This window comes from Harmonia axyridis, chromosome 3, assembly GCF_914767665.1.
Source record: "Harmonia axyridis chromosome 3, icHarAxyr1.1, whole genome shotgun sequence".
Classification (NCBI taxonomy): domain Eukaryota; kingdom Metazoa; phylum Arthropoda; class Insecta; order Coleoptera; family Coccinellidae; genus Harmonia; species Harmonia axyridis.
The window spans coordinates 30,998,002-31,025,551 of record NC_059503.1 but is presented as its reverse complement, the minus strand read 5'-3'; the positions used below and the strand labels follow the sequence as shown (position 1 = coordinate 31,025,551).

General features: G+C 35.0%; 1 protein-coding gene and 1 long non-coding RNA gene across 2 annotated transcripts; one reads left to right on the top strand and one right to left on the bottom strand.

The window, feature by feature from the left end:
* The first annotated feature begins 368 nt into the window (after positions 1–368).
* On the top strand, positions 369–1,531 carry LOC123675177. Its single transcript, XR_006746763.1, has 4 exons — positions 369–764; positions 823–1,063; positions 1,162–1,233; positions 1,325–1,531. It is a non-coding gene; the product is annotated as an uncharacterized LOC123675177 (long non-coding RNA).
* An 18,053-nt stretch (positions 1,532–19,584) lies between these two features.
* LOC123675174 (E3 ubiquitin-protein ligase CHFR-like) lies at positions 19,585–25,278 on the bottom strand. The gene is made up of 5 exons (XM_045610474.1): positions 24,343–25,278; positions 24,174–24,284; positions 23,684–23,945; positions 23,248–23,600; positions 19,585–19,901 (listed from the first exon to the last, which is right to left on the bottom strand). The coding sequence occupies exons 1-5, from the start codon at positions 24,568–24,570 to the stop codon at positions 19,644–19,646; spliced, it is 1,212 nt and encodes a 403-aa protein (XP_045466430.1). The 5' UTR covers positions 24,571–25,278; the 3' UTR covers positions 19,585–19,643.
* Positions 25,279–27,550: the final 2,272 nt, after the last annotated feature.

The window sequence follows — 27,550 nt, the reverse complement described above, 5'->3', positions numbered from 1 at the left end:
TCTCATAAACCTAATATCAAATGGACTGGCCCTACGAGAGAAATATTGGCCTGTCGCCAGTTTTGTTTTACTATTCAAGGGTTCAACCATTTTTTGACCCTTTTCATTATTTACATAAATGTTGAAATCCAAAAAAATTCTTAAAAATAAAGGATATACATAAAACGATTTAAAATTTTATTCTCATAAAAAGCCAATCAGCGTTCGAGTTTTTCAATATGTAACGAGCGCTCATTTAAATTCGTGGTCAATAGTGCTGTGGAGAAATTAGTGTTAATTTTCTGTGATTACAAGTAGTGCTAAGCACAGAACACTAAATATGTGCTAAGCTTGTACCCACAGAATACTAAATATATACCCAATCTTGTACCCAAAGATTAGGGAAACGAAGCGACCAAGACGACACCAGCGACGTCTGGTGTTCCAGTTGTAAACAAAATTGGTTGTTTTTGACGTTTTTGTCAGAAAAGGTTAGAATCACATTTCTGAAGTCTTTAAACATCTTTTAGGTTAAATCTTTGTTTTTAATCGTGCTGTGTATTTCTAATCTTTGGGTGCTATCTTGTGGCATATTACAAAGACGTTATAGTATTGTTGTGGTTATAAAGCACACGTGTTATTGAACTGTTCATCAAAGATTAATATTAATTTGCTGTTCTTGTCAAGATGAGTCGTGGTTCATATTGTTTGGTATTAACCTGCCCGAACAATAAAAATAAAAACCCAAAGCTCGCGTTTTTTACATTACCGAAGGACATGAAAATGTAAGTTCAAGTAGTGAATTCAATATTACAAAATCATCTAATTTCTATTATTATTCAGTGCCAAAAGATGGATCGAATTCTCTGGACGCAAAGATCACCTGGGTGCTTCGAAAGACTATAGAATGTGTAGTGAGCATTTTTAAAGAAAACCAGTTCAAATGCACGGACATTGCTTTGGCGTGGAAGTATTCTTCATGTGAATGGACCTAAATCAGATGTTCTTCCTGAATCAGAGTCTGAGATGATCATCCATGAAGAAACTGTTAAAACGGATCAAAACGTACCTCTATCTAATATTGGTGAGTTATTCCTGTTATTAATTGAATCACAAATGTATAGATTAAATATTACACAAAGGAATTGAAAACTGAGTGACATTGAATTTCTTTTTTTGTAGAAAGATTCTGCGTTTGCTGTCAACTCAAATGAAAATTTTTCAAAAGAGGACACATGAATGCAAATCATATTTGTAAGTCTATTTACTTGAAGTTGTTGATTGAAAATATCAATTCAAATTAGTGATAATTGCAATAAGATGAAATTGTTTTTCGTTTTTCTAGATGTTACACTGGAATCAGAAGGTTTTATAGAAGCCACTATAGCAGTTCGGCTACCCCCAAACGTAGTGGTAGTAAGCTGAGCCCCTTAACCAACCAGAGAATTAAAAGAATGAAGGCTAAAATCAATACAAAAAATCAAAAACTCCGAAATCTCTGCAATGAATAATGATTCACATTTAAGATATTACTTATTTTTATGTATATATTCTTCTGTACATTTTATTATTCGTTAAGATGGCGTCAGGCGATGATGATCGTAGTGAAGACGAGAGCGTAAGAAGTGATAAAAGTAGCAGTGTAATAGACAATTATTATAAATGTTGTTCCAAAAAGGCATGTACTATACAAGTTTGTATAAATTGCGAAGGAATTTTTCATGGTTCCTGCGTGAAAAAGAAAAATTTCAAAGTTTTAAGCAAACGTCATATTGAATGCTGTGATAAGATTCCCGATGAAAACAAAAAGTTAAATAAAGAAGAAATACTAGAACTGAAAATTGAATATCTGAGTAAGTTGCTAGCTGAATGTCAAGATAAAAATGATGTTTTAAAAGAAAATAATTCCCTATTGAAAGAAAATAATAGGTTATTAACATTACAATTAAACTCCATTCATAAAAAAAGTGAGACAAAAAGTGAATCTCAATATGCAAACGTTGTCAAGCGCGTAAATAATAATGATGTCAAAAAAATAGTTCCAAACGTTCCACAGATTGTAGTTCAAACATCTGAGAGAAGTGATATGAGACCTAACCCTAAAAAACATAACCTTAGTATTCTTAGCAAATCCAATGTAAACTCTGTCAATGAAAATATAATTAATTCTGGAGACACGGACAACTACAATCAGTTAGAAACAGCACAGAGAAAGAAAATGGAAGAAGTAATAAATCTGGGTCAACACACAGACTCAATTAATAACAGAAATCATTTAACGCCTGAAAATCAAGAAGAATGGAAAACAATGCATAGCAGAAAGAAGAGAAAATTCAGACCAACTAGATTTGGGACCTGTAAGATGACAGAAGATATTGCAGAAAACAGCTTCGTTGGGCAAGAAAAAAGAGCATGGTTCTTCATAAGCCGAGTAAAAGCTCATGTCACTGAACCTATAATTGAGGAATATATAAGAAAGAAACCAGGATTCGCTAAAGAGGTTGTGGAAATTAAACAATTAAATTTTGAAAATAAAAAAAGTGCTCAAAAGAGTTTCCTAGTGAAAGTTCCTTTTACTAAAAAGGATGAATTATACAAACCCGAATTTTGGCCCGAAAATGTAGTTATAAAAAGATTCAACATGCATGTGTATAAAAAAAATAATACTGCGGTTGATTTTTTATAAGAAACAAGTCGCAGAAAGTCAAAACCAGACATGAAACAGCCAATAGAGAGTGTAGTATTATACATCAAAATCTGCAGTCTATGGGCAATAGTATCAACGCTTTTCAACATTTTCTCTTGACTCAACCTACCTGCAAGGTTGTTTGTGTAACAGAGCACTGGAAAAGTGAAGATGAATTAGTGCACAAGTTGAATAACTTCAACTTGATATCATATGTGTGCAGAGACAGAGGCAAACACGGTGGATCAGCAATATACATCCATGAAGAAGTCAAGTGCAAGCGGAGAAAGAAATTAGAAGAGTTTTCCATAATTGGTCAGTTTGAGTGCGCATCTGCTGAGTTATCACTGGGCAGTGAAAGTTTTATTGTGCTGTCAGTGTACAGACCATGCAGTGCGACAAGTGACATAGAGGTGTTTCTATCACAACTAGAAAAAGTTCTTGCTATGATTATTGAGGAAAACAAATTCATCATTGTGGCTGGAGATTTCAATATTGACATTTTGGAGAATACTAGTAAAAGGTCGGATTTCCTTACATTATTGTGTTTATACCAACTTTTTCCCACAATAAATGTTCCTACTAGGGTTACAAGTTGTACAAGTACTTGCTTAGATAATATTTTTGTTAATTTTAATGCTGATTCAGAAGTGCTCAGTACTACTGTTTCAGATCATTTCGGACAAAAAATAAGTTTTACTGTCATGAGTAAAGAAAATAATAACAATAGGTTAGTCTATCGTAGATTTTATAATGAAGAGGATAAAATTAATTTCTGTGATGGTCTGAAGCAGGGGGACTGGCAAGCAGTATTTTCGATTGAAGAATCTAATATTGATTTACAGTGGGAGTCTTTTATGAAATCCTTTTTTTTAATATTTGAGGAGCATTTTCCATTGAAATTGGTTAAATTGGGTAAAAAAAATTTGAAAAATTATTATGACACAAAGGAGGTTAGGGAGAGTAAGCGTAAATTAGACATTTTGCTCACTTTAAAATCACATGATAGTTCTTGTAAAGCTTTATACAATATTGAAAAACAAAATTATGATAAACTCCTCACAGCAGCTAGGACCGATTTCTATAATGTGAAAATTCAGTCATCGGACAATAAAAATAAAACAATGTGGTCGATTTGTAATGATATTAGAGGTACAGAAAGTAAAAATAAAAATAAATTTTTTAGTGAAGGTCCTGATAGTATAGCTGAAAAATATAATAAGTTCCTAGTTGATAAAATTCCCATTATGCTAAGTGATTTGGGTGATGAGGTCTTTTCTTGTAATTTACCAAACAACCCCAGGTCAATTGATTTACATCCAACTAATCCTAATGAAATAGTCGAAATAATTAATAAAATAAAGAATAAATACTGTAGTGGCGATGATGGTATACCTGTCAATATTATGAAATATTGTGCAGATGAGATAAAGGGTGTCATTTCATATATAGTCAACAATTCTCTTAAGTTTGGAATTTTTCCTAAGAATTTGAAATTAGCGTTGATAAAACCCATTTATAAAAAAGGAGATGATACTTGTTTTGAAAGTTACAGACCTATCAGTATACTGTCCAGTTTTTCCAAAATATTTGAGCATGTAATGTGTGAAAGACTGTTGATATTTATGAAGGAGTGCAATCTGTTTAATGACTCTCAGCATGGCTACTTGGAGGGTCGATCTGTTCAGACTGCATTATATCAGTTTACGGAAAGGGTTATAAGACTTCTGGAGGAGGATAAACTTGGGTTGGGTTTATTTGTTGATCTGGCGAGTGCTTATGACTGTTTGTTCAGACCTTTTCTTTTAATAAAACTTGAAAAGCTGGGTATTAGAGGTAGTGCAAAAGACTGGATAGCTTCATATCTTTCCGAGCGATCGCAGAGAGTGTCTATTGTTAAAAATGGCAAAGATGTAAAGTCAGATATAATTGAATCAAATTATGGGGTACCTCAAGGCAGTGTTATAGGACCCATCCTATTCATAATTTTTATAATAGATATATGTGATGTTTTTGAAGACATCCTAAAATTGTTAACTTCTTTTGTTGATGACACAAATTTGATGATTGGTGGAAATGATTTTGATGATATCAAGGCAAAAACACTCTCAATTTATAATGAATTAAAATCGTGGTTTACAAAGAACAAATTATTAATGAATGAAAATAAAACATCAGCTGTGCTATTTAGCACAAGCAGATCGCAGAAAATGAGGGAAAATGTGTTGGATTTAAAAGTTTGTAATGTCAAGATTGAAGAGTCAATTAAATTTTTGGGGGTATATTTGGATGGTTTCCTTAAATGGTCATATCACATAGATTACCTGTCAGGGAAGCTATGTCGTGTAGGATTTGGAATCAGAACATTATCAAGGTATTTGAGTCTAAATAATTTGAAAACAGTTTATTTTGCAAATTTTGAATGCCTTTTAAGATATGGAATTATATTTTGGGGATCAAGCTCAGAGGTCAATAAATTGTTTGTGTTACAAAAAAGGGTGATGAGGTATATTTTTAAAATGACTTCAATTCAATCATGTAGGGGATTATTTAAGAGAAATAAAATGTTAACAATTTTTGGTATATATGTATTAGAATGTTTGCTTTTCTTTTTCAAGAACAAAGATATTTTTTCAGTTCACACAATTAAAAGTATTTACCCTTTAAGATCGCAGAACTTACATTATCCTATACATAGGTTATCTCTATCAGAAAAGCACCCATCTTACATGTGTATTAAATTGTATAATAAACTACCTGATAGTATAAAACAGATGGATGATTTTAAGAATTTCAAGAAAAATGTCAGAGAATATTTGATTTGTTTGGAACCATATTGTCTTAATGATTATTTGAGTTAATTTTAGTATTTTTGTGAATTTTGGCAATTTGACACTATTTCTTTTATGTATAGTACACTGTACAGACATGATATGAAATAAAGAGTATTATTATTATCCCCGACTTTTGCCTATACGCGTAGGATTTCTCCTCGCCGTCGGCTTCTCACTCCTCGCTAAGAGGAACATTCACTCAATCCCAGATATTTAAAATATCAGAAGGGCAGAGCTCGGTCGTGTCCGGTCGTTGTGGTCCCCCTGGTTCTCGTCGAACTTCTGGTCCTCTCACACGTGATCCTTGGACCTGTCCTTCGCTTCCTAGGAATTTTCTCACCGTCCTTGCAGTACCTAAAAGAACAGCTTTTTGCATTATATTACATATATACTCACTAAGACCTAGTTGCTTGATATTTCTCTTGAGATTTTTGGGTACTATTCCTGTTGTTGAGATGATAATTGGAATAGTTCTCGTTGATATCATTCCCCACTGGCGCTTTATCTGAAATTCGAGGTCCCTATATTTTGAAATTTTTTCGACCTCTTTTTGACGCATGTTGTTGTTATTGGGTATTGCTACGTCGATGAGTATTGCTGCCTTTTGATGTTTATCAACTAGCAATATATCTGGCCTGTTGTGAGGGACTGTTTTATCAGTCAAAACTGTACGATCCCAGTACAGTTTATAGCGTTCGTTTTCCAGGATGGTTTCCGGTCGGTATTTGTAGTATGGCACTTTTTCAGAATGAATTAGTGTTAATTTAGTTGCCATTTCTTGGTGTAGAATCTTTCCTACTGCATCGTGTCTCTCTTTATATTCATTTCCTGCAAACATTTGACATCCTCCCGTGATATGTTGGATTGTCTCATTCGTTGGACACCCATAACGGCATCGATCGTCAGTAATAGTTCGATCCTTTATGATATGCTTGCAGTAATTTCTTGTTGAGATCACTTGATCTTGGATGGCTAAAAGAAATCCTTCCGTTTCTGGATACATCGCACCTGATGTGAGCCAATAGTTCGACGCTTCAATGTCGACATGATCCTGGTTCACCTCGTTGAAATGTCGTCCATGTAGGGGCTTTTCTCTCCATCTTTGCATTTTTTCTTGGATTGTCTGGTGGTTGTATGACAATTGCTCCTTGTGCAGTTGCAAAGGTGTTGATTCGTCTGCTTCACACAGTACTTTGTAGATCTCTGACGTGCCTGATTTGTGTTTGAAGTATGTTCGTAGGCATTCAATTTGACCATGGGCAAGTTCCATGATGTCTAGCAGACCTCTGCCTCCTTTATTCCTCGGCAGTGTCGTCCTCTCAATGCTACTTTTCGGATGGTGCTTGTGTGCTTTCGTCATCAAGGTTCTCATTTTGCGTTGCAGGTTTTCCATATCTGTTTTGCTCCATGGAATGATACCGAAAGAGTATGTGAGAATTGAACATGCATATGTGTTGATGGCTCTCGTCATGTTCTTGCTGTTGAGGTTTGTTTTTAAAATTTTGTTGATTCTCCTAATGAACTCAGTTGTTAAGTCTTCCTTCATTCTTTGATGGTTTATTCGTCGGTTTTGTTTCATTCCTAAGTATTTATAAAGATCGTCCGATTTCATTGCTTCTATCTCCTGTCCATTGGAGAGAGCTATCGGTTCATCTTGGATTTTTCCACGCACTACGCTAATCGTACGACACTTGTCCAATCCGAATTTCATCCCCACGTCTTCCGAAAAATTTTCCACTAGTTTGACCATTATTTGCAAGTGGTTTCTGTTGCCTGTTATAAGTTTTAGGTCATCCATGTATAGCAAATGATTGAGAGCAATGGTATTTCTATTTCCTTTGACATTGAAACCCTTCTCAGTAACATTCAGTTGTTTAGAAAGGGGGTTCAGCGCCAAGCAGAACCATAAGGGACTCAATGAATCTCCTTGGAAAATTCCCCTTTTTATTGGAATCTCTTTAGTAGTTATGTTCGCCGTAGAGAGTTCGATATTCGTTCTCCAGTTGCACATTGCATACTTCAGAAAGTTTATTGTAATTGGATCGATCTTGTATATTTCCAAAATTTTTGTCAGCCATCCATGTGGAATAGAGTCGAAGGCCTTCTTATAGTCAAAATATGTCATAAAAAGATTTCTGTGTTTTTTGAAGGCTTGGTTACATATGATGGAATCTATGATCAGCAGTTCCTTCGATCCTAGTGCATTCTTGGAACATCCTTTCTGATGTGCTGTCATTATGTTATTTGTCTCGCAATGTTTGTAGATACGAGATGCTATACATGATGTGATGATTTTATATATTGTTGGTAGACATGTAATGGGTCTGTATTTCGATGGATCCGCTGTTTGTTGCAGATCCTTCGGTAGGAGATAAGTGGTCCCTGTTGTTAGAAATTTGGGCATTTCCGTTGGATTCCTCATAACCTCATTTATGGTTTCAACTAGCCTGCCGTGTATACACCAAAATTTCTTCAACCAAAAGTTGTGGATTCCATCTGGGCCGGGTGATTTCCAATTGTGTGCGTTTTTCAATATTTCATGGAATTCTTCTATAGAAACTGCGTTATGCGGCATGTGTTCTATTGTCTCACAGGATTTCTCTTCACTTCTTATCCAATCAGCCTGGGAGTTGTAGGGGGTTGGTGAAGCCAGTTGATCTGTCCAAAAATTCTCAATATCCTCGACGGTTGGATAACTTCCTGGTGTTGCTGACATATTGTTGTTTAACATTCTATAGAATTTTCTTTCGGAGTTTTCAAAAATCATATTATCCTGTTTTCTTCTATAGCTCTCATTGTATCTTCTGAGTCTTTCGGAGTACACACTAAGTTTTTGTTTCAGTGTGTCTAAAATTTGTTGAGCATTTTCATTGTTTGGATCATATGTTGTATGTTGCCGATGACGATCCATTATTATATTCACCATTTTTTGTAATTTTCTAGACGGCGAACCTTTTGCAAATTGGGTGAGCCTCCCAATATCTTGGCGGATGCTATGCACTTTATTTTCTAGCCTTTTTTGCCAATGTGGTTTATTTTGTTGTTTTTCTCTGGCTGGTTGCTGACTTTTAGGTTTTGGCTTCACACCTAGCACTGTTGCTATTGAAAATGCTGCACAGTATAAGATGAGGTGTAATGATTCGAGATCATGGTAGTCAGAAAGATACTTTGGTATAATCTCCTTGTTGGTCATGACCAGAAGATGAGATAGTTTCTTGGATGTCCTCAATCTTGGTAGAATCGGTCGTCTCAATGGATCTGTGCCCTCAAAATCTATAACGCATCTATTCATTGTGGCAGATAATCGCTCCAGTAGTTCTCTTTGGTCTTCTTCTGGATTTTCGACGGGTGCAGCATATATATTCCGTCGTTGAGCATCACTTATTGCTATCACATCTGCGTTGTTTTGTTCCTCAGTGTTCTTTTGTGCATTGATGTTCTGTTGGTTTTCAGCACAATCGTAGTTTTCTTCAATTGTCGTTTCGTTGTTAGTGAGGTCTCTATTCTGTAGCCTCAGTTGGACTTCATTTTTTATGGTGTTAAGTCTCTCATCGGGTACAAGTTTATTTCTCAATATGACCCGGTATTGGTCGGCTACTCTTTGCTCAGAAACTTGGAGTTCGGGATAGTTTCTGTGGAATTCTGCAAATAATTTTTGCTGGTAGCCTATTTTATCCTCTTCCATATTAGTCACTTCATAGTATATGCGCATGATCGTTTCATTTATCGAACTTGTCCATTTCATGCGTCTTCTTGGTAGACCTGCTTGGGTGAGTGCTGGTTGGGGATCCTGCGCAGCACCTTCAGCGGTCGGAGAAACTCGTGTTATTCTTCTCCTAGAATGTTGAGATTGTGGAGGCGTAGCATTTTGTTCGACAGACGCCCGTCTCCTAAGCACTCTGTCACCGACGTCCCGCATACTGTCATGTCCAGCGCCGGCTCCAGACACGCCCTGACGAACCTCAGGCAGCGGCTCTATATTCCTATTCCTCAAATTCACCATCATTCATGGGTTCCCCCGTGTCGTGGGGGAGACGGCCTTTGATCGCTTTTTACGATCCGCAGAGCTACGGTGGGAGAATTCTTGAGCTGCTTTCCACGCGGCTTCGTCCGTTACCCTGGACAGGGACCCTTCGACAGGTTTAAGCTTCCCGGGTCAGGGAGCTCCTGGAATCTGCGGTGGGCAGGAGTCGATTCAACTCTCCTGATAGGTGAATCGCTAGGAATTCACCTACCGCTACCCGTATTATTATTATTATTATTATTTAATTGAATTAAAAATTCCACTAATTTGACAATGCATTTTTATTTAAATAATCTCTTAATATGTTAATATTATAATATGGTATAAAAAATAGAAGCTACTAGTGAATGTGGAATACTGTAAAGATTTGAAATTCGCGACAGATATAGATTTCCTTTTCGTTAGATGATTTCAGCGCCATCTGTTGTTTCAGTTGTAAACGGCGAGCCTAAAAGTTGGTCGCTATTTAGCACCAGGGGGGTGAAACCGCTAGTGCTAGCATTGGCATAAAGTTATCATAACCAGGATGATCGCCAATATTCGGAACGAATAGGCACCCGAAGAAGAAGAAGAAGCATTGGCAACCACAGAATACTAAATATATAAGAAGTGCTAACGCCGTGTTAAATCAAGGCAACAATATGGCCGATATTTTGTCCGCCATCATGTAGTGTAATATGGCGGGAAAATTTGAATATGAAGGTATGACAATTCATTGAAATTGTTGGAATATTATTAGTATTTATTTTAGGTTATGTTGTTATAATTTCGAATTAAAACAGAAAAATATCATCGAAAAGTTTCATTTATCAAAGGAAATTTACATATTTGCTTAAAATAATAATTATTTATAAAAATCAATACATAATATACATTATATTGGGAGATTTACACTATACCTGACTGAAAAAAAATACCTATTTATACCTACTTTATGAAATTATATCTGATGAACAACTGAATTGATACATTTCTGAAGCAATATTCAAATTTCTACACATACATGAAAGATAAAAATCTTCAGTTGGTTTAATCTATCTTCCTGCGTTACAGTGCTCATTTCGTAATTCACTTTGATTATCACAGGTCCTCTTTGTTACTTCATTTTCAGCTCATTTGGAGGTTGTAGGTGGATATGAAAAAAAAAAGATGATAAATAGCGATCAATTAGTAGGCAATTCATTTTAATTTGATATGATAATTCTGGATCACGTAGATGTTTATTGTTAGAATCATTAATATTTTCCATACAAGAAACATTTGGGGAAGTTCTACAATCATAGGGCTGATGATTATAAATTTGATACTTCAGTAAATGCCGAGGAACAGAATTTAACTTTAATATAGTTGATTCTGAAGGATTATTATAATCACAAGTAAGGATCTCAGATATATTAGAGCATTGAAATACAATATGAGGAAAAACCCGGTCTTATTTTGTTCTAAATTCATTTTCTCATGGATTACCTGACCTTACCTCACCTGAAACCTAAAACAGAACTTGTAATAAATAAGTGACAATAAAAACCACTTTATCTGTTCATTCAAGAATTACAAATACAAACACAATTTATTGTTGGTTATAAAATCATATTGAAAAACTCGAACGCTGATTGGCTTATTATGAGAATAAAATTTTTACATCGTGATATGTATACCGTGTAATTTGAGTGTATGTGACGTCACATCTGTTGCCATTTGCCAATGCTAGCACTAGCGGTTTCACCCCCCTGTTGGCAACCAATACCATAGACCTATAATAATTATTATATATATATATATATGTTGGCAACCGATGTGACGTCATACACTCAGCATACACGGTATACATCATGCATACATATCACGATGTAAAAATTTTATTCTCATAATAAGCCAATCAGCGTTCGAATTTCTCAATATGATTTTATAACCAACAATAAATTGACCATATTCACCGACGCCATATTGTTATGCGACAATACCAACTACCCAGTGTTCCCAACGGAGAAATATTGAGTTTACTACAAAAATACCGCTAATATCAAAAATACTATCAGCCATAAAGACTATTCTTCCACTGACTATTTCCAAAAATGGAGCGAAGCAATCATTTATACACTCGGCCACAATTAATTTGTTCAGAAAACCACCTCTCACTAATCTTTTTATTTCCAAAAGGTGAAATTTTTGCACAATGTTGTCCCAAACAAGCCTATCTGGCGTAGAAGCCAGAAAAGGTACACATAAACTTCACTTATAAACTTTATATTGTGGAATTTTTCTAGTAAACTCAATATTTCTTCGTTGGGAACACTGGGTAGTTGGTATTGTCGCATAACAATATGGCGACGGTGAATATGGCCAATTGTGTTTGTTTTTGTTATTCTTGTATGGTGGCAATGAACAAATATAGTTATTTATAATACAAGTGCAGAAGGCATTGATATTCTTCCACGAGTTCAAAATTCAAAAACGAGCCACGAAGTGGCGAGTTTTGGAATGAACGAGTGGTAGAATGAGCCTTCTGTACGAGTATTATACATTATTTTCTCTAATTCATTGCATTTTCATTGAAATTAATGAAATATTTCCATAAATATAATTTAGTGATTTTTGCATTGAAAAATGTTGGTTGGCAGAACTGATTTCTTTAAGGCAATTTGATGAATTGACAGATAAAGCCGTAGCGGAAAGTTCGGAGTGCCAACATAGAAAAGTAGTTTTTATTGTCACTTATTTATTACAAGTTCTGTTTTAGGTTTCAGGTAAGGTAAGGTCAGGTAATCCATGAGAAAATAAATTTAGAACAAAATAAGACCGGGTTTTTCCTCATATTGTATTTCAATGTTCTAATATATCTGAGATCCTTACTTGTGATTATAATAATCCTTCAGAACCAACTATATTAAAGTTAAATTCTGTTCCTCGGCATTTACCGAAGTATCAAATTTATAATCATCAGCCCTATGATTGAAGAACTTCCCCAAATGTTTCTTGTATGGAAAATATTAATGATTCTAACAATAACCATCTACGTGATCCAGAATTATCATATCAAATTAAAATGAATTACCTACTAATTGATCGCTATTTATAATCTTTTTTCATATCCACCTACAACCTCCAAATGAGCTGAAAATAAAGTACCAAAGAAGACCTGTGATAAATAAAGTGAATTACGAAATGAGCACTGTAACGCAGGAAGATAGATTAAACCAACTGAAGATTTTTATCTTTCATGTGTGTGTAGAAATTTGAATATTGCTTCAGAAATATATCAATTCAGTTGTTCATCAGATAGAATTTCATGAAGTAGGTATAAAAAGATATTTTTTTTTTCAGTCAGGTATAGTGTAAATAAAATAATGGAATATATTATTATTAATATTATGTATTGATTTTTATAAATAATTATTATTTTAAGCAAATATGTAAATTTCCTTTGATAAATAAAACTTTCAATGATATTTTTTTGTTTTAATTCGAAATTATAACAACATAACTTAAAATAAATACTAATAATATTCCAACAATTCCAATGAATTGTCATACCTTCATATTCAAATTTTCCCGCCATATAACACTTAGTGATGGCGGACAAAATATCTGCCATATTGTTGCCTTGCTTTAACACGGCGTTAGCACTTCTTATATATTTAGTATTCTGTGATATATACTATGACCATATATACAGGGTGATGGACTATTAGACGTTTATGGACGACTAATCATAATTTTGAGTTGAAAATTTGCATAATGGGTTTGAGACAATGATCTTTCTCCCTAAAATATTTTCAAATCTCTACAACTTTCGGTAATACTGGAAACAGACTACTACACTTCCTTATTTCAAATGGCACACCTAGTATATTATTGCAGCATTAGATAGCTTTATTAACGACCTTTTCGGCATTATGCCATAACTTTGGTAAAAACTCAACGGTTCATGGGTTAATGGGATTCTTATTGTAACGAATTCGCAAGCCCTACGCCACTGCCTCTTTCTAGAAGGAACCGGACACACCGAGAGCACGATAGAAAGATCAAGACGCTTCTAGAGAGAGATGCGAGCGGTATATAACCAATCGAAGCCGCAGAGCAGGGCAGTGTGACGGAATCGGCGGTCAGTGCCGTACACTCCATTAGATATAAGTTGTAGAAATAAATTAATGTAGTAGTGAAAATAAATTAGTGTTATAGTTGAAATAAATCATCTGTAAATAGTTACTTATAGTTGTGTACTTGAAATAAATTAGTGTTAGCCAGAAGTACCGATTTAATTAACCGAAAAACGTAACATTATGGTAAAAATATCGATATAAACAAGATATTTAGTAGTTTGCTCCCATTTCGCTCATATTTTCGTTATGCAGAATTTCAATTTAGCGATTCTACATTTCGAAATTTATTTTATAGTATCAAATTCGATATTTTTTGATATTTCGCATTATGACTTCGATCACACGAAACATATTATGATCTAGTTGCATTAGTCAAAAATTTATCGTGGCCAGATTCAGTTGAAAACACATATTTATTAGTGGTTATTTGCTTCCATTTTTATAAAATAATTTCAAAACTGAAAATACTACTTATTGTATAGGTGAATATGGAGTAGGTACAAGGGATCTTGGAAGTTCCAGCAATAAATAATAAAGATACTTGAAAACGGCTGTTGAATAATATTCCAATTTTATTGTGTCTATTTATTTCTGGAGCTTTCAGCCATATTGAGTCATAACTTTTAATGTTCGATATGTATGTACAATTTCAAAACTGGTACATATCGAAAATATTCGATATTTATTAGAATCCGCTAAATCAGGATTTTCGACTAATAGAACTAGAGTATATGTTTCGTGAGGTCGAAATCATAATGCGAAATATAAAAATATATATTGAATTGGATATAAAGGGTGTTTTTTTTTAGAGCTATAGAACTTTAAATTGCAATAAAACAACGATGGATTATTCGATTGACATGAATTTTATTCATCCGCAAGATAATCTTGTGGCATTACATTTTAAATATGATTTCTGGCATATGACCGCCACGGATGGCTCGGATGTAGTCCAATGTGGACGTCCAATTTTCGATGACTTTTTCCAACATTTGTGGCCGTATATCGGCAATAACACGGCGAATGTTGTCTTCCAAATGGTCAAGGGTTTGTGGCATAGACCAATGACTTTGCATAGCCCCACAGAAAGTAGTCTAGCGATGTTAAATCACAAGATCTTGGAGGCCAATTCACAAGTCCAAAACGTGAAATAAGGCGGTCACCAAACGTGTCTTTCAATGAATCGATTGTGGCACGAGCTGTGTGACATGTTGCGCCGTCTTGATGGAACCACAGCTCCTGGACATCATGGTTGTTCAATTCAGGAATGAAAAAGTTAGTAATCATGGCTCTATACCGATTACCATTGACTGTAACGTTCTGGCCTTCATCGTTTTTGAAGAAGTACGGACCAATGATTCCACCAGCCCATAAAGCGCACCAAACAGTCAGTTTTTCTGGATGTAACGGTGTTTCGACATACACTTGAGGATTAGCTTCACTCCAAATGCGGCAGTTTTGTTTGTTGACGTAGCCATTCAACCAGAAGTGCGCTTCATCGCTAAACAAAATTCGCTTATGAAAATCGGGAATAACGGCAATCTCATTTTGGGCCCATTCGACGAATCTACGCCTTACTTGATGATTGTTTGGCTTCAATTCTTGCACGAGTTGGATTTTGTAAGCACGCAAACCAAGATCCTTCCGCAAAATCTTCCATAAAGTGGATGGACACAGATCCAATTCCTGTGCTCGATGGCGGATAGACTCATTCAGGTCTTCCTCAATGCTACGCTCTAGGCTCTACAGCAGTAATAGCTTCTTCTGTACGGCGTCTCTGGGGATGCGAGTTATCAATAAGAGTGGTGCGAAAACGTTCCATGGTTAATCGAATTAACTGCTCTGATGGACGATTTTGTCGAACATAAAATGGACGTAGTGCGCGATACGTATTCCGCACAGAACCATTATTTTCGAAATAAAATTGCACTATTTGCAAGCGTTGTTCAGGCGTGAGTCTATTCATGATGAATTGCCAAACCAAACTGAGAATAAATCACTTGACAGCTGTTAAATCGGTCGCCATCTTGAACAGAAAGGCAAATTAAAGTTATATACCTCGAAAAAAAACACCCGTTACATAATATATATCGATAATATCGTTATTGAAAATATCGACTATCGCTAGTATCTGAATTGAAAATATCGATGATATATTATCGAACATTTTCTGAAAAAATATCGATATTTCGATATTTTTTGCCCATCCCTAGCCCGTATTCAATGAATTGAGTTTTAGATTTGTCAAAGATAGAAGTAGAAACAGTTCACAGATAACAGAGTAAAAAACAGTTTTGACCCTACGCTCACACCAAATCCGTCATCGTCCGAACTTTGCTCGGAATCTTCCCCTTTGTACGTATACACTGGATCTCCCTATAAGTAAAAGATTAATTTTGTTTCCCCTGACTCAATTTGTCCATAATTGTGGACCGACGATTTTGGAATGAAATTTTTTGTAAAACTGACTGCATTTTGGTAAAATTTGTATTGAATTGAACTAGGGCCTTTGACTTATTCTAAAAATGTTGTAATGTAAAATCAAAATATCAAGAGCCTAACCAGCAATGAAAAAGACTTAGAATATAGATAGATATTAATGTTCTAAGGAAAAAGACGTACCACTTGGGTACCAGTCGACTCTTTGACACTCATGGTTGTCATGATTGTCACTAGATTTTGTGGCTTATCCTTTAAGCGATATTGAAAAGTGACCCATCACTATGATAGTACTTTTCACGGGCTACCCAAATATGTTATTGGAAAAACTACCGAACCAAGGCATGGAACGTTATTGAGGAAAACCCATTTTTCAAACAAAAAAAAAATTTCTGCGAATTTGACCGGTTTTCAAAATAAGAAGGTCTAGGGAGAATTTTTCACCAATTGTTTCTCTATTTGAACTTCCGGTTTTCTAGAAAACTGTCAATTTTTCCTTGCAATAGTAATTTACGTAACAAGTCCGGAAAATAGGGTTTTTTTGGACGAATAGACGAAATAGACGTCTGTGAGTCCAAAAAAAACATTTTCGGGCGTGTTGCGTACAATATTTTTTCGGCAACCATGTAAAATAACAATATCGCTGCTGCTTTCCATATTTTATTACGATTGCGATCAAAACACATGCAAATTTTTGAAAACTAATTTCATATGAACTGTCAGCAGTGTCAGCCGTTATCTCGGTTGCTATGGATTCTATGATTTATTTCCGGCCTAGTCCGGGAAGTACGTACTTTCCGGACTAGGCCGGGAAATGCTACTTTCGAGAAAAATCGTCCGGGAAGTGAGCACTTCCCGGACGGTTGCCGAAAAAATATATTTCATAATATTCTCCTATATTTTCTGAATGCCCAATCTATTCTGAATCCGAATATGTAAATGTAGTGGTAGTTTTTTATTTATTTTAAGCAATTCTATTCAAAATCAACTTGAGAAAAATCAGATTTAATATTCGAAAAACATATATCCATGTTGTTGGATATATTTTCTGTTGGATCTGTAACACTAACACACTAATCCCTAAATGGCGCAACTTTTTTGTAATTTAAGCCATCCTGTATTTCTAACGGTTTTCACTTTTCCATATACTTGTAGTGCCCCTCTAAAAAATTCTAACCCTGTATAATAGTAACTATAAGTTTTCACACCAACGCAATAATTGTTTGATTTAATTTTACTATTCCCTTTCAACCTTGAAGAGTTTGTCTAATATGTATATCAACTTCTTTATGAATGAATTATGTAAAAAAAACAAAGAAACCTAATTTTATGTGTAGATTAATATAATTGGATCAGATTCCACCTGCATAGCGCCTTTATTATTATCCCGACTTTTGCCTATACGCGTAGGATTTCTCCTCGCCTTCGGCTTCTCACTCCTCGCTAAGAGGAACATTCACTCAATCCCAGATATTTAAAATATCAGAAGGGTAGAGCTCGGTCGTGACCGGTCCTTGTGGTCCCCCTGGTTCTCGTCGAACTTCTGGTCCTCTTACACGCGATCCTTGGACCTGTCCTTCGCTTCCTAGGAATTTTCTTTCCGTTCTTGCAGTACCTAAAAGAACAGCTTTTTGTATTATATTACATATATACTAGTTGCTTGATATTTCTCTTGAGATTTTTGGGTACTATTCCTGTTGTTGAGATGATAATTGGAATAGTTCTCGTTGATATCATTTCCCACTGGCGCTATATATTTATTTATTATTATTATTTGAACTGGGGTCGTTTTGCTTCGGTAAGCCTTCCGGGAACTGCGACCCAGTTTCCAGGAAGGAGCTTTCCATTAAGGGAAATTCTTATTGCTTCGAGCAGGCTACATTTCCTCACATGTAGGTGTAAGGGAGGCAAGTCTAGTATGACCTCCAGCGCTGCCGTGGGAGCTGTGCGCATAGCTCCTGTGACACCAATACACGCCAGCCTTTGCAGTTTCTGCAACCTGATGCGTGTGGTGACCTCCTCGGTTTTTGTCCATCATGGTGGAGATGCATAGGTGACAATAGGGCGTACCACCGCTGTGTATAACCACAATACCATTTTCGGTTTCACTCCCCATGTCTTTCCAAAGAGTCTTTTGCATGCCCACATAGCCGCCGTGGCTCTGGAAAGAGTCTTATCTATATGTTTCCCCCAGTTCAGTTTACTGTCCAGGATAACACCTAGATATTTACACTCACTAGAGAAGTGCAGAGTCTGACCATTTAAGACCAGAGCTCTGAGGTCGAGATTTCTTCTTCTAGTGAACGGAATTATTGATGTTTTCGAGGGGTTGAGAGTAAGCCCCTCTTCCCCGCACCAATTTTCAATAATTCTGAGAGCAAGTTGCATTCGGCTACTTATTGGGCCCCCATGCTTGCCTCTAACAGTCACCACTATGTCGTCGGCGTAAGCCTGGACGTTAAAGCCGCCTGTTGTAAGCCTCTCCAAGAGGTCATCCATGACCAAGCTCCACAGCAAGGGTGATAGAACCCCTCCCTGAGGGCATCCCCTGCACGTGCATAGCGCCTTACTTTGTGATTAAAATTTTATAAACTTGGGATCACAGAGCGTGGTGCACTTCATGAGTAAGGAGTTGTTCAATTGCTTGCAAAAAAGATAAATTGTGAGTTCCATAAAACCCTGATTGACCGATCAACTGATTGGTTGTAGCTTCAAATCTAAGAAAGTGTCAAAAACCAACTGAAATTGAACACAGAAATGATTATCTGTCTCTTGTTTGAATTAATTCTTGATTAATTGATCTGATTTGTTTTCCTCTACGATTTCGTGCCAACCAAAATTTGAATGAGCAAATAGCCACTATAAAGTATTATGAGATCCACCAAAAGAAATACCAAAAATCTTTAATTATTCAGGAAGGAAATATTTTTTGTTATGATTAATTATGACCGCACTAGCGAGGATGTGGAGTTTTGAAGCTCCAGCAAACCACCAAGCACTAACAACAAACTCCCACTAATACCAAAACTTCATTTCTTTATTAAATATCAAAGATAGCCGAATTATAAAATGAATTTTTCATATTTATATTTCCATACAACCGACAACCAAACAAACAGCCCCTTCCCCCACTGACGCCTAGTCATTTTCAAGGGCGTAGAAATGGGGAGGTACTGGAAGTAATTAACCAACCATTTATTGTGTTTCATTCAAATTGCAATTTATTTGTGAAGATATCAGTTTTGAATTGACTATATCTACCTATACACGGTGTTCCTAAATTGACAGATTTCTTGGATCCTTTTCAGAAAAAAAGTACTATAACATGAGTCCGCAAACGCTTTGTTTTTGAGATACAGGTGTTATAAAAATTTTTTCGATTACCCCCACAAAAAAAAAGGTCTCCGCACTTGATCATTATCGATCATTGATTACCCATTTCCCCAAATTTGAATTTGAGTAAGATGTGTTTTCAATAAGGATAAATGAAGGGGAGTGTACCATTCACACTAAACAACATTAATAATATAATAATTCATATTTCTCATAGAAAGGTATATACAAAAAAGTTCAAATGTTCAAAAATCATATCCTTCTACGTCGTCGTGATCAACAACCCATGAATTCCATATATAAGTTCTATATACTTCTTCTACATCCTCACTATCACTATCTTCCTCCATACCAAAAGAAAAGTCGGAATCGTCCGACCTCTCAGATGCAGTGTTATAGTCGAACTCTGCATTAGGTGAGGCTGGAGGGATTATTTGCGCTGTCCTGTCCGCAACCATTTTGTTCCTCTGTTCTCTATTATTTTGGTCCATCGCCGACACAAGCTGCAATAAAAAACAGCACACTTCAACAACTTACCACTATTTAGGGATTATTTAATAACAGCTGATTTGTCTTTTGCCTACATTTTTTCAGCTTCTCTTAATGAACAAATAACACTTGAACGGTCATAGTTTGATGTGATGATTGCAAAGGCTTGTTATTATTAGATGGAGTAGCCCGTTATTTTGTGACATTTCATATCAAATGGTATTACTTCGTTTTCTATTACTTATTTATGGTATAATGAAATATCGTAAAAAGAACAAAATTTTCCAACTCTATTGGGACCGTTCAAGTATAACTTAAGCACTATAGGAACACAGGGGAGCTCTGCTTTGCTTATTTTTTATGAATGGTGATAACGTCAGTAGTAGTTTTTTACACCTTTTTCACACATATGACAACCCCTACATTGTTGATGTTTGAAAAACAAACGCATTTTTCGGGATTCCCACAAATAACAGAACATAAATAAAAACATAAAGGAGATAAGTTCACGTGACTGAACTACAATCGGGTCCGCGATATTGGTACTATGTATTTGTCAAGCAGTAATCAACCTCGTTTCGTATTTGAGTGAGATTATTGTTTTATTTACTACTTACTAACGAACTTTAAAATAAAAGTGGGTTCATCGCGCCATGAAATTTCACTTTTCCCTTCTACTTTCTTTCCATTTCTGTATCCCTAGTCTTGTGTAGTCAGATTTTAGTTTTGTTGGTAAAATTATTGGCCATAAACAATAGGTCTCATCATATCTTGTTTTTATACAATTTTGAAGTAGGCAGGAATATATTGCTTTAGTGATATGCTCACCTTTTGCTCAATATAATAAAAGATGTAATACTTTGTTATGGCAATAAAGCAATATTATTATATTCTAAAGAAAATTCTTGTTGTATAACAATATTAAATTTATGATAATGCCTTGCATACTATTTCTTTTAATATTTGAAAGAAAAATCTAACTATTATTCACCAGAAACAAAATCAAATTCTTAATTAGATTTTGTTACTTGCTTCAAACTGTAAAATGTAGGAATATAGAATTCTGTTGTCCAAGAAGTGTCATTTTCAAATTGCTAGACAACAAGTGAAACAAACAGTTGATGACTTGATTTTGGATGACAGAGGGCAATTTCTCAATCTTCCAGTCAATTTAGTTCTATGCTTAAATGCTTCACCCAAAGATTTCCTGAAACAATATCGCTATGAAAAGTTCTTAATCTCAGGATGTCCACGGAATACCTGTAAGGCTTCTCAAGGAGTGCCGACATGAACTATCCCTGTTACTTGGCCAACTCTGCAGTTTTCAACGGTCAATTTCCAACGGTTATAAAAACATCACTAGTACAATCAATATTTTAAAAAGGCGATCCATTGAACTTACAAACTTATAGACCGATTTCAATTTTTGGTACGGTGTCTATCAAGCCATTATCAACTCAACTTCGATTTTCCGCAGCCGCCCGGGATGTCGATTATTCCTGAATGAACTATACAAGATGTACCGTAAACCGACGTCAACCCGGCGCATGCTGATAGCTTAGGTCATACCCGACCAGAAAATCCAAATTTGATTTTAGTAAGTGTCTTAGTTTTCGAGATGTCGACAGTTTTATGAAAATCATCGAAATCTACACCTTAGTCATTATTCTGCGTGCCACAGCTACAAATGTTGGTAATTTGTTATTCTTCTTTCGATCGAAAAGTACAGACTGATCGACCTACCCATCATGGTGAAAGATTTTGCAAGATACCTATGGTATGTTCAGAAAAACGGAATAGTTCTTACATTTTCATTTTATCAAATTTTGTATCAAAGCTGGATAGCTTTGATCGTTTTTGCTATGAAAAAATTATATCAAACTAACTCGGCATGTTATGCCAAAATCGTGAACTGATTATTCATTGATAATGCAATATTTTAGTATCTTGAACTGCTTAGTTGAACATCGAGGAATGTAGTCATTGATTAATTATAAATGTTACAATATCTTATATTTTTCGAAATCGGTTGTTTTGTTGAAAAGGGAATTGGTATTTATAATATGGAATTATTATAGGAATGAAATACTTGAAAAGAATTCATCAAATATTGGTTGCAAGCCAACTGGTAATAATAAAAGTTTCATTGTTTTATCAAATTGTACCACTGATTTATTGAAAAGTATCTCTGAGGAAAAATTCGCAATTTGTATGAGATAATTATTAAATATGTCTTTATTTCTAGTGTTACTATAATAAATATACTAAGAGGTATTTGTTTTACCTATTATCAATAACTCTACTGATGGACTATTACCAGGAATATACTAACCATTGGTACATGAATTTTAAAAATACTCAAAAATGACTTCCAAAGCTCTGACTGCAGGACTACTACTGTCGATGGCCAATTGGCCTTTGGTCAATAAATAGCGTTTGTAGTTGTTTTTGACTTCTAAAGCCAAGCTTTTCATTAAAAATCTTAAGATATCCTCGAAAATTCTAATATACTTTCGAACTCCTGCTCAAATGAATAAATATTCTAAAGATTTCCTTCTGTGCTGCAAGGAATGCGCGAATTCTCGATTTGAACAAAATTTCAGTTCATTCACTGTGTGTTTCTATACTGTGGTTGGAAGATATAGATTTCTTATTAAAATTATCATATTTGAAAATTTGAAATTAAGAACCTTCATTTCCTTTCACTTTATGCACAGAATATTATACCCATTTTTCTCCTTTTTGTCAACAAAATTTCAATTTCTATGAAATATTACCAAATGCAAACTAGTTCTCAGAGCAGCCAACCGTAGAAAATTTGACTCTTATGAATAAAAAAAATTATTTTTTTAAAAGACGGTCGGAATATGTTCAAAACATAGGAGTCACATTCAAGCTTCATATGAGGGCTTCTTTCTAATGAAGCAATCTTTACCAAGGGGAGCCTTTTCACATGGATTATGAAATTGGCCCTTAGTCTAATGAGACCTTAAAAGTTAGTGAAACACACCTTGAAAACCAATTTTATCAATTTATCTATGTCATTGCCCATTGGATAATTCATCTATTGAACTTATGTTGTTATCACTTCACAAGAAACTTGTTTTTGTTGTTCTTATTTCTGCTTTTCGCAAAAATATAGATACAAGACAAAATTTTCCTTGATGAGTGTTAAGATCTCAACTTTATAGACAATGATTTCAATCTCTCTTCATTCGATATCAATGATCACGGATGAAATTTACATTTAACTATCAAGATACCAAATTTAATCTGTCAGATAGCCGACACAAGAAATTATAAACACAACTTCATAGCACAATATTATAAAAATAAATAAAATCAACTTCAATCTCTCACCTTTTTGACCAAGTTATCAAGGACCATTGATGGGTTTGCAAATTCTATGGGTCTCCTACAAATTGGGCAGTGGTTCCTCTGACTCCTCCACCTCATTATACATGAACTACAGAAACTATGAGCACAATTCAATGTTGTGGCGTTAATGTACAGTTCTTGACAAATACTACACTCTAATTCAGAAGCCTCCAATTTACACTCTAGCTTTGGCTCCTCAGAAGAGTCTTCCATATGTTTATTTTTCTTGAGAGGAGTTTCTTTAGGTACTTCTACACTATTTCTTTTCTGACCTCTGTTTTGACCAGTAGAAGATGGAGAATCTGGGAAAGATGTGAGATCTATTACATCACCCACTAAAAGGAAAATAATTGAAGAATAAAATAAAAAATTGTTGATAATTACTAGTTATCAAATGACAAAACTATAAATACTTAACCTGAAGAAGTTTGTTCTCTATCAGCTTCTCTTCTTTCGTAACTATGATCATTAGACACACTAGGCAAACTATTCCCCGTTGGTGAAGTAATAACTTGGTCAAGATCAATAATAGCAATTGAGTCGTTATCAATCATTGCTTCCTCTGAATCTTTATATTTCAAACGAAGTGTTCCTCCAACGAATTCTATTAAATCCCCATTACGTAAATTTTTAATTTCAGATTTAAGAAGAATTTTGTTTACTAAAGTTCCATTTGTACTCTGCGGAATAAATGGAATAATACATTATCAGTTTATAAAACTTAATTCGGCAAAATCTATAAATTGTTCTAAAATTACATTTTACCCAAAATAATAAAGTAAAATGTTTTGACACCTGGTAAAGATACTGATAAATTTTATAAGCATTTTACCGAAAATTTCAAAGTTAAATGTTATTGCACCTGGTAAGGATACTGACAAATATTGAAATCATTTATAGTAACTTACAATATCCTGTAGAATCCATGTTTCTTCTCTTTTCTCAATGTGAAAATGTATTCTTGAGATTGACGAGCCGTTGAGAACATAATCAGATTTCAAACTTCGACCAACTGAAAACTAAGAAATTTACATCAACAACAATCGAGTTAAAAGTTACCATACATTTTTTTCTCACCTTTTTCTTAGAGATTCTGATAATTTCATTATTAGTAAGATTTAACAAACAAGGATAGTGGCTCGTTGACATAATTTCAGGCGTCCTAACTTTACAGAGGAAATTCAATTTCACGAACTTTATAAATTCTACAAATCTCAAAAAATTCATATAACACAACCCCCTTTTTAGTTTTAAATTTGCATTAACCTCAGAATAATAAACATAGATAGAGGAGCATAGGAGCATACGTCATTTTCAGTAAGCGAATTTTGTCCCCAACATGAACTATCAAATTTGACATAAAGGGCGCGGAAATGAAAACATAATCAGTGATACTTAGAACATTAATATCTATCTACATCATAGACCTTTGATATTAGGTCTATTATCTACATATATTCTAAGCAGTGATACGATATTTCACTTAATTCCATAGAATTGACATATACTGCTCCACAAAAGTTAGGAAGTTTCAGAGCTTGACAACGCGTTTGCATACTTTCGATCAGATTGTTGAAGTTGAAACAGCCTTAATCAATTTCTCTCCGGAGTGGTGGTAAAAGCCGTCTGAGTTCTTGATCTTGAAGCGTATGAGGAGGTGATTGGTGAGAATCTAAAGTTCTTTGTAGCTGTTCCCAAGCGTGTTCAATGAAATCGAGCTCTGGCGATCGAGAGGGCAAGGCCAAATGGGGATTTCCAGAGCATCATGGACAATTCTCACACGATGGGGTACCGCATTATATCGTTCAAAAACAAGAAATTTAGCCTAATAGCAGCATGAAACAATGAAATAATGTTGTCATTGACTTGATAATTGTAAATTTACACATTCATCAATAATTCTGTACGTCCATTTAAAAAAATGCCCCCCCATACAGTAACTGTACCACCTCTGGACGGATTAAATTCCTGGATATATATGCGATTTCTGAGCACCAGAGGATGTGTCCACACCCGAACACGCTGACTATCTAAAAACCGTCCATATCTCGGCTCATCTATGAGAAATAGACCTCCATTGATCGTTCCAATAGGCGAATCAAGATAAGCGCTACGCCGCCTGGTGACAATCAAAGTAACTATAAATGTTGACATGGTTTGCTATGGTTCTTACCTGAGAGGTAGTCAGTCATTTTCATTCCTCTGAGGTTCTTGCATTTTGCTGTGTTTTGTGTGATATTCTACAAATATTTATATTTTTCTTAAATTATTTTAATAGTTATGAGTCGTTCGAATCGCTATTGTTCAGTTCCTCAGTGTTCTTCCTGGGAAAAAAAGTACAAATATCAAGTTCCATGCTTTCCCTCAAACTGGTAATAAATATCGTGTTTGGGTGGAAGGGAAATTGGGGAGTAAAGTGCTGATGGATCGACAAAAAGCTTGGCAACTGAACTAAAAATTGATAAACCAGTGACAAGAAATATGAAAGTATGTTCCCTGCATTTTATCGATGATGATTATTTTTATCGAGGTAAGCACTGACAGCACGTGAAATTTTAGATTATATTTATGGAGATAATAATAATAATAATAATCGTTCACAGATTCCAGTTCTACACAGAAAAAATGATTGAAAAAAAAGACTGCTGTGCCTTCCAGAAATCTTCCTGTTGGATCTGCTACCACAAAGGAAGAACCTGAATGTTCTAGTAGTAGATCTGAAAGATTGAAACAAATAAATATAAACAAAGAAAAACTTGTTGCTGAAATATGCTCTTGTGAAGAAATCAAACCTGCTCTACAATCTACTTCCCAAGATGGAATCGAAGCTATACAAGGTCTATTACAGCTTCTTCAGGGTCAGCCTGATTATAATGGGCCTAAAACTTTCAAGGATTTCGAAGTGCAAGTGAATACCCCTAAAGCTAAAGTATCTTCTTTGTGTGACCTGATAACAACAGTTAGTGCTCTAAACAGTTTTACTGGTATAAGATACAATAGTAGAAGCAGTACAATCTATTTACAGTGATCAAAGATCAGATCGTTTAACAATCAAGCAGTGTATTGTTTTAGTTTTAACAAAATTGAAATGTGATCTTTCATATGTGACATCTGTTTTATTTGGCATTTCACAAGAATTGTGCCAAATATACATCGTCTTCAAATCTAAGGTACCTTTACATAATATTGGAAAAATACACAAAACACAACTAATACAACAAAATACTCCAATGTCAACATTTGTAGTTCTACGTTTGCTCACCTTGGCGCTGCATTCTTAATCTCAGATGCCTATTGATCATATTCACCGTCGTCATATTGTTGTGCGACAATACCAACTTCCCAACGAAGAAATATTTAGTTTACTAGAAAAATTCCACTACATAAAGTTTATAAGTGAAGTTTATGTGTACCTTTTCTGGCTGCTACGCCAGATAGGCTTGTTTGGAACAATATTTCGCAAAAATTTCACCTTTCGGAAATAAAAACATTAGTGAAAGGTGGTTTTATGAACAATTTAACCGTGGCCGAGTGTATAAATGAAGGCTTCGCTCCATTTTTGTAAATCTTAGAATATAGATATTATATTATATTATTAATGTTCTAAGTTGTAAATAGTCAGTGGAAGAATAATCTCTATGGCTGATAGTAATTTTGATATTAGTGGTATTTTTCTAGTAAACTCAATATTTCTCCGTTGGGAACACTGGGTAGTTGGTATTGTCGCACAACAATATGGCGACGGTGAATATGGTCAATTCACATGCTCATTGGCCCATTCCAATCGCAGTCGCAGATTTTGAATCAAAGTTGATTGTAAGAACGTAAAACTACTGATCCAAAATTCTTAGAAACGCAAACAAGAACATACCTGAAACTGAGAAAGTTATCAAACGAAAACCATTCAGATATAAAGATACTTTTTACCACATATTACGGATATAATCCGTGATCTGTGATTTTTACTTTTACTACAGGTACTAGATAGAGTCTACTGGTTACTGAGTCCAGTGAACTGACTGTGTCTTGTAATACCCCTCCTTCTTGGGCGATAATGGTTGTTGAAAAATGGAAAAAACTACCTTCTGTAGTTTCATGTCTATTCGGTACTGTGTGCCTCACCCCCTTGAAAAAATCCTGGATCCGCCCCTGGTCGCATCTTCTGATGTTATTAAGTGAGGAAACAATGTTGGATGATTAATAGTCGGAGTAAAAAAAAAGATCAATCGCTGCGGTATGCAGAAAAATCCACAGTAAAGTGAGTAAAGGTAAGCAAGCAATAACA